The sequence below is a fragment of the Olea europaea genome, chromosome 3 (genome assembly GCF_002742605.1).
Source record: "Olea europaea var. sylvestris chromosome 3, O_europaea_v1, whole genome shotgun sequence".
Classification (NCBI taxonomy): domain Eukaryota; kingdom Viridiplantae; phylum Streptophyta; class Magnoliopsida; order Lamiales; family Oleaceae; genus Olea; species Olea europaea.
Genome location: NC_036239.1, coordinates 4,506,871 through 4,515,134, shown reverse-complemented (window position 1 = coordinate 4,515,134; position 8,264 = coordinate 4,506,871). Strand labels below are relative to the sequence as shown.

General features: G+C 33.7%; 2 protein-coding genes across 2 annotated transcripts; one reads left to right on the top strand and one right to left on the bottom strand.

The window, feature by feature from the left end:
- Positions 1-1,731: 1,731 nt before the first annotated feature.
- On the top strand, positions 1,732-3,281 carry LOC111383101 (E3 ubiquitin-protein ligase PUB23-like). Its single transcript, XM_023007175.1, has one exon. The coding sequence runs from the start codon at positions 1,766-1,768 to the stop codon at positions 3,029-3,031; it is 1,266 nt and encodes a 421-aa protein (XP_022862943.1). The 5' UTR covers positions 1,732-1,765; the 3' UTR covers positions 3,032-3,281.
- A 1,892-nt stretch (positions 3,282-5,173) lies between these two features.
- On the bottom strand, positions 5,174-8,077 carry LOC111377319 (probable 3-hydroxyisobutyryl-CoA hydrolase 2). The gene is made up of 8 exons (XM_023000398.1): positions 7,997-8,077; positions 7,453-7,631; positions 7,122-7,265; positions 6,583-6,643; positions 6,345-6,443; positions 5,744-5,845; positions 5,632-5,673; positions 5,174-5,527 (listed from the first exon to the last, which is right to left on the bottom strand). The coding sequence occupies exons 1-8, from the start codon at positions 8,075-8,077 to the stop codon at positions 5,378-5,380; spliced, it is 858 nt and encodes a 285-aa protein (XP_022856166.1). The 3' UTR covers positions 5,174-5,377.
- Between the last annotated feature and the right edge of the window lie 187 nt (positions 8,078-8,264).

Here is an 8,264-nt window from a genome sequence, read left to right as displayed (position 1 = left end):
TCTGTGAAGCAATCCTCGACAGAAACATCCTCAAATCATTATGAGATTATTGCAATCCATGAAGTAGGACGAGAATGTGTATGGTTGAGGAATATGACCCATCATATCCAATCATCATGTGGATTGATTTCAACAAAAGATAGTCCAACAATTTTGTTTGAAGATAATGCAGCTTGTATCGCACAACTCAAGGGAGGCTATATCAAAGGCAACAGGATGAAGGATATTTCTCCAAAATTCTTTCATACACATGAACTTCAGAAGAATGGTGACATTGATATTCAACAAATTCGCTCAAGTGACAATGTGGCTGATCTATTCACAAAAGCACTGCCAACATCTACATTCAAGAAATTAGTTCATGAGATTAGAATGCGTCGACTCAAAGATTTTCAGTAATCAACATCAGGGGGAAGCTGTATTCTTTTTCTTTCGCTTAGGTTTTGTCCCATTGGATTTTCCCAACAAGATTTTAATGAAGCAGCATTTAATTTTAATACTCCAAAATAACTATACTCTTTTTCCTTCGTTTGATTTTTTTTCCATTGGATTTTTATCAAACAAAGTTTTAACGAGGCAGATATTTTGTAATATGTCATTCAATGAGGAGTATTGTAAATGAAAAATTCATTAAAGTTTATTGGCGAATGACATTTGTACCCCTGTAACCCTAGAAATTATTACCATTGTATCCCTAATTCTTACCTATAAATATAGGGTTTTGGCTTTCAATAATACACACAAAAAGTTTATTGAGTTTTCTCTATTCTCTTTTCCTCTCATTTTATAACAATTAACATATTTTTATTAGATCTTTCAGGACTTATAAGATATTTCATAATTACAAGCACTTTATGTTTTCAATTGATTTTTTCCTTCTTAAATAGATATAAGAAGTTAGTTGAATCCACAATAAAATTTGGAATACAAATCATCTATACTTTATTCGGGATACATACATACATACTATATATATATATATATATATATATAGAGAGAGAGAGAGAGAGAGAGAGAGAGAGAGAGAGAGAGAGAGTTTTGTACTTAAATGTTCACTTCCATATGGAATGTTTAGAATCTGTTGGGAGTGATTTTGAGAATTGATTTTTTGACCGTTAGGAGAAAAGTGGGGTTCACCTATGAGAGAAGAAGTCAAATATGACGGCTGGAATAGTGAAATAACGGTCAAAAAATTAATTTTTTGGGTGAAAAATCGGGCCCAAACAGGCCCTTAATGAAATATAGACAGTCGATGATTTGTAATAAAAATAATAATAATTTCCGAACCCACCATTGTAAAGTAGTTATATGTGTTAGAGAAAAATATCAAAAATTGATATGTCCAACAATTTTAAGTGAAAAATGAGAAATAAATATCATCTCAAAAAATGAATGACATGATTTTAAGTTAAAAAAGAAAGAGAAATGAATAACATCAAATACTGTTATACGTAGTAATTTTGAATGAAGTTCAAATACAAAATAAAATAAATAAAATAAAACAAATACCAAAGAAAACTATACTAATTAAATAAAGGAGGCTAAAAAAAAGAAGGATAAAACATTGGGGTTCATGTTGCAACTGACGCAAAAATGGGTTTTGAAAACATTAATTTTACCATTTGTACAACGCTTGTCCCTTCCACGTTTCGACAGCAATTAATGGCAGTTTTGACTTTGATTTATTCCATCTCCCCACTTCTTACGCTAATTACTACATTATTTATAGTATCTACAAATATTTTATAATTTTCAATCAGCTTCAATGGAAAAGGAGAAAAATCCATCCATGAATTTCCCTCAAGATTTTAGATGCCCCATTTCCATGGAGCTCATGAAGGATCCTGTAACAATCTCCACAGGGGTCACATACGAGAGAAAAAGTATTGAAAGATGGTTCTGCACATACAAGAAGAACATATGTCCTGCTACAATGCAGTGTATTGAGAGTTTGGATATGACTCCAAATCATACTCTCAAGAGACTGATTCTTACATGGAGAAATGCACGATCTGGTGATCAATCATGCAGTTCATCATCAGCAGGCCGACATTCGATCAAACATGATGAACTGATGGAACTTCTTGGCACGATCGAGTCGACCCCGTTTAAGGTGAGTTGTTTGAAGAAACTTAAATCTATTCTTGAAATAGGAGATGAAATAAAGGATGATTTCAAGAGATTAGAAGGTGTGGAGGTTCTTGTTAGGATAATTACACAGGTTTTAGTCGAAAGCTCGGATTTCGTAACATTTAGGGCTTGTGAAGAGGCTTTAGGGGTTCTGCAGCTTCTACTATTTTCTGAAGAAGAAGATGATGAGTCAGTTCAGTTGTTGATGGAGCCTGAGTGTATGAAATCCATGGGTATAATGCTTCAAAGAGGAAGCGGTGAGGCGCGGTTTTATACCATTTCGATATTTCAGAAGATGGCTAAAGCTGATTATCATTGGAATTATGTTGCACAAGATCAAGGTATAGAATTCTTCAAGTCCTTAATAGAAATAACATCAGATGAAATTTGTACAAAGGCAAGCTCATGTGCCCTACAAGTGCTGATAGGAATCTTGGATGCGTCGAAGAAAAGTCGACTAAAAGCCATTGAAGCTGGTGCAGTTAGTACCCTAATCGAGCTTCTACCAGATTCAAACAGATCGAAGTGTGAGAAAATTATGCAATTAATCAAACTTATAAGTGAATGCGCTGAAGGAAGATTGGCCTTTATTGAACACGATCTAGGAATTGCAGCCGTATGCAAGAAATTGTTGAATGTGTCAGAAGCTGCAACAAAAATTGGCGTGAAAATTGTATGGTTGCTTTGCAATTTTCATTCCACAGAAAGTGTTTTGGAGGAAATGTTGGTATGTGGGACAGTGAAGAGGCTGGTGACACTGTTGCATATCAGTGGGCGGTCGACCACCAAGGATAGGGTAGTGAATATATTCAAGTTGCATAGCAGACGGTGGCGCCGCTACCCTTGTTTCCCTGAAGAGTTGAAGGGTTATTTGGGGCTGGAAAATGAATATTCTTGCTAAAGGAAATATGATTTGGTATTTTTTTTCCAAAGAAATTATTGTACCATTTATTTTTTTAAAGTTTTTTTTTTTTTTTTTTTTTTTTTTGGGAAACTCGCAGCTGCTATCCTTCGGGTGCGCACTGGTTAAGGTTTTCTTCATATGAATTCGATGTGCCTATGATGATCGTAAGACATCTTAATTACTAGCTAGCCACATATTAGTATGTATATATATCTATCAGAAGAATAATGTTGCTGTTCCGAAGAGGTTTTTTGTCATAATATATTTTGGTTAATTACAAGCTATTTTACTTTTTGTCATAATTCAACTATGTTTTTTATTTTAGATATATAATTGATCTACTTATCATTACTTAATTTATGCTACGCAACATTGACATATTACTAGGTGCACGCACACACCAAATTATAAGACAATGGTTAGGTTATTGTTGTAGTGATTGGTGATATTTGTCGAGTCGAGTAACTTGCAAGAAGGTTGAAGAGACATTGTTTGATGAGTACCCTTATAATCGATTTTGACATTTAACGTTGTTTTTTAAGTGACAAAAATCCAACATTTATCGAATTATCTTATATATATGCACACACACACATGCGAACATTTTATGGAATTAAACAACACAAATTCAATAAAAGATTATTCTGTATTAAAATGATATCAAATTACGATGTGCCAAAAATAACCTTCGATGAGAGGGTAGTTTTATTTTCTTCAGATTAATTAAATGGAGAAATTATGTCGCACATTACTTGTCCAGCATTTTGCTTATCACGTCTTCTTTATGTTTTAAATAAATTGAATTTGCTTTCATCTTTACAAGTTAAACAATAACATTTAAAAGGCTTAATTTTTACCAATTATTTAGCATATCTTTCCAAAGAAAATTCAGGAAATAATGAGAAATTAAACTGTAATTTATTTCATCAAAAAAGGAGACAATAAAGCTAAATAAATATTCCGTCTTCCCCCAGATCTTTGACTTGGAAACGATTTCAAAGCAATAAAAAAAAAACAAAAACAAAAAATCAAAAAAAAAAAAACAAAAAAAAATCAAAAAAAATTGAAAAATGAAAAATATAATGGATAGGTTCAAATGCATGCATATGACTTTTCGGGAAGGAGAGGTCGGCACAGTTGATAAGTTGGAAATTGAGGCGTTTACTTCCCCATTTTTGAAAAAGTGATACCATTTTGTTCAACTGGTGTTTAAAATCAATTTAGATAACGGCACTAGTGACATTAAATTATAGATTTAATTAAATAAATCATATAATTTCATCTTTAATTGAATATTTCACATAATGCCATATATACGAATGTTCTAACATCACTGGTGTTAGATAGTATTATTCTATTTGAAATAATGAGTCAACTTTACTCCCCAAACTTAAGAAACATGAAAATTTTCGTATTTTCGATGAAAAACTTTTTTCTTTTAAAGATAGTACTCATATGTACCGAACTTTTCACATTAACAACGTAGTCACCATTGTCAAAGTGTGTACTAATCTCTTGAAGAAGATAAATTAGGACAAACTTCTCAAGTTTCTATAAACTATCACACTTTCTATTGGAATTAGGCACTACTTTACGATGAATTTTTACGGTGTCAAGGAAAACTAAAATTGTATCTATTTTTGCAAAGCACGTTCTCTCAATTTTTAAAGTTCAAAACAGTTCAGATGCTTATATTATTTTTATTATTTACTTATTTAACCTAAGTTTGGCTAATTTATGATATTATTTATAAATAGTCACATGAATAAACCGACAAATAATATTCATTTATTCATCATTCATTTCTGTTCGAAATGGAGTAATTTCAGTGATTTCAAATATCCCACTAAATGAACTAGCAATTAGGAGCACGAATAATTAGCACATAACATGTTTTGGACAGAACAACCATATCATTTCATTATGGCGCAATATCTTTTCAGATCAAGCAAATGTTACAAAAAACAATTTTGCCATCCATTTTCTCAATTAAAAAATTGTAGAATGACGAATTTATCATCCTTTTTAAATAAACCCAAAAAAAAAAGGGAAAAACAATTACAACCATTGTCGAAGCAAGTAAATGAAGGTAACTATTCCAAAACTGGAGTACTTGTTTTTTTTTAACCTGCTTAATCATACGAATGTTTCTCTTGAAATATAATCAACATACATACTTTTGAGTAGCATTTGTCATGATATAATTTTACGACTCAGGTTTATTTATCTATCTGAATACTATAAAATCGGGGAAACAGCCCGATAGGAAAAAGATAGGCCTCCTACACCAAATTCTGGGCTAATCTATGTCCTCGTGTTTGTGTACCAAAAGACACAAAGCTATTAAGATAAAATTTGAAGTTTAGCAATAGCATATGGAGGGATGTTTGACCTTCTTGGGAGATCTAAATCTTCCCAGTCCTCGTCATTTATCTTCGAGAAGTAGCGGTCAACCATATCCTCAGTGACTTGCTCCAGCTTGGCGGGTTCCCACTGGAAAAGAAGAAACAGAGTAAGGAAAGTCTCGATAAGAACACAGAGGAGTATGTTTGTACTCATAAGACTAAATACAAGAACGAGTAGAAATATCCATGCACCTTTGGATTCTTATCCTTGTCCAAGAGTATGGCTCTGCATCCCTGCAGTTGAAGATGACTTCAGACATCTACAGGTGACTGAGTACATAGGTAAAAGGTTGAGTTGGTTCACCTCAAAAAAGTCCTTATTTATTTCTCCACGCATGATAGTCCAAACCAGTCCGTATTCTCGAAGAAGGCATTTACCAAGGCCTTGGAGCCTCCCTTCTCTAATCTGGATAGTACACGAAAACCAAATTAACATATTTAAAGCTGTAAAGATCTTACCAATTCCGAATCCTTAAATTCAACTTGTATTTCCATCCCACCAGTAAAAATTTCAACTTACTATGTATTTTGTTTTCATCTTTTCAGCACAAATAAATAATCCACCCCCATGGTGGTGTCAGATGAGATTTAAAAAAGCTACAACAACAAATAATTCCAATAATAAGTCTCCACTTTTTTGGTCTTTAAGATTGTAAACAATGCTCAAGCTGTCAAGCATCTCCCCCCCCCCTCCAACCAAAAAAAATCCCCTACCACACACATACACGGAGTAAGATATACATATAATCAGCAATAATGTTATTTAATACCACTATAGTTAAAAACGCTAGTTTAGGTGGTACTAATGTGACATCAAATGAGAATTACAATTAAATGAGTCACTTAATTCCACTTTTCATTGAACTTAATAACATAGCATGAAGAATGAAAGCAAAAAACCATACTGATCTAAGAGAAATTTTAAGGCTTGTAGGGGACGCTTTCTTCAATGACTGAAGTGTTGAAGAGATCCACTCGTCATCCTTGTCAGCAGCCTCCCTCTCCTCGAAACATTAAAAATATAAAAATAAAAATAAAAATTGGTCAATGAACTGTTAAAATTCAACCATTGCTTGAGTATGCAGCACCACATATAAAATTTCGAGTATAATTTGCATATGCAGATTTGCCTTTTCAACTTACAAGGGCTAATATAATCTCTTCAATTGTTTTGCAGGAAAAACATTTATTGATGATATTCAACCTGTAGATGCAGTGGCAAGAAAATGAGACTGGGAAATGGGACATGATGCCAGATAACAAAGTTCTAACAGATGAAAAGAAACATCTAGGACAAACAAAAGATACAAGGAAATTTGACTTGGCAAGTCAAAAAATTTGAGTGTGCAAGCAACACAACAACAAGCTTGAAAAAAGGTCTATGAGATGAAGGCTTCTTCATAACAAGGGCACAAAGGTAATGAAATCATATATAAAAAGGTCAAAGAGACTCCTTCTCCAAGCGGAATTAGTTAAAAGACAACATGATTATAGTCACAAACTCAAAAGACCTAATTGAGTAGCATAAAATGAGGGAATTTGGAATATGGAATGGAGACTGGAGAGGACCTTCAATGGTGATTAGATTTACTTTTTAACTCATGCAGACATATTGTGTGATTCTTTAGTCAGTAGTCCCCAAAAAATAGATTTGATCATGCTAGACCAAGGATTATACTTACCGGTGGAAAGCACTCTTTTCTTTCACATTTGGTGCCAGCGAGAATTCACTGATAGTGGCAGAAATAACAACTGGATCACTAGAATCAGCTTTATACAGTGCATCTTCTAATAATGATAATTTCTGCCCATAACAGAATACATATTAAACTATCCGTAAACACAGGTCAGCAATTGGAGAATAGAAGTGTATGAAGATGTAAAACCAAAATTATGGGCATTGAAGCAAATAGTAGTCCAAAGATGACAATGATTTGGGTCCAGGACAAGTCCCGTGATCGAGAGTCAAGTTGGATAGGGTGGGACAGCATTGGCCTGTGGCGCAGCATGAACCTGTCAGAGGCAGAATTTCCCTGCCCCATGCCCATTAATTCGTACCACACCTGCTCGTCTGCTACCTTTTGACAGATGTAATTATCCATCCTCATTGCCACCCCCAACTCCAAAATAGCAACAAAATAACATTGTGCGAGGTCACATATTGGGCATGTACAATCATACAGTCTATCCATCTGGAAGGTTGCAAGTAGGAATTGAAAAATATGAAATCCTAAAAAATAGTTGAACTCAATCATTTTCCTACTTGATTCAATCAATTTTTGAACTCAGCACAAACAAACATAACTTGTATCTGATTGCTTCAGATAAGTGGTATAGCTGCCTTGTATTTTATTATTATTATTATTTTTTTGTTTAAAAAAAAGAAAAAGCCGCTTCGCGTGGTTTCATATGTAGCTTATAGCTTTTCATTCATTGATTGCTAATCAAATGCATAAAGCTTGAAGAACCCTGGTGTTTTATATTCTTATAGCAGTTTAGTAAGTGCCCAAGAACTTTCACCCGATCCCTAATACCAGCCCAACCCCATTTCTCTCACAGTCTCACTCATGGCCAAAGCACCACCCTGCTGAGGGCTACTCGCTCTTGCCTGATCCTCTTTCCCTCTCTCTCTTCTCATTACATATGAACTCCCAATTTAAGTACTAGCACGTTTCACTCGGATGATTCTAATAAACGTTAGCTTGATTGCACAATGAACTAATATGTAAAACTTCAACATATATATTTTTCAACTGGATACATGTACAGGAAGGGTTAATTTGTATGATTAATGTGTGTTTCTTTGAACTTCCTAATAGATAATC

Bases quoted from the DNA above. Each gene is read 5' to 3' on its own strand.
- LOC111383101 (XM_023007175.1), top strand. From the start codon at position 1,766: ATGGAAAAGGAGAAAAATCCATCCATGAATTTCCCTCAAGATTTTAGA.
- LOC111377319 (XM_023000398.1), bottom strand. From the start codon at position 8,077: ATGAGAAGAGAGAGAGGGAAAGAGGATCAGGCAAGAGCGAGTAGCCCT. The intron at 6,644-7,121 runs GTAAGTATAATC...CTGCATCTACAG, and splicing joins GAAAAGAGTGCTTTCCACCG to GTTGAATATCATCAATAAAT. The intron at 6,444-6,582 runs GTAAGTTGAAAA...TAATGTTTCGAG, and splicing joins AAGAGATTATATTAGCCCTT to GAGAGGGAGGCTGCTGACAA.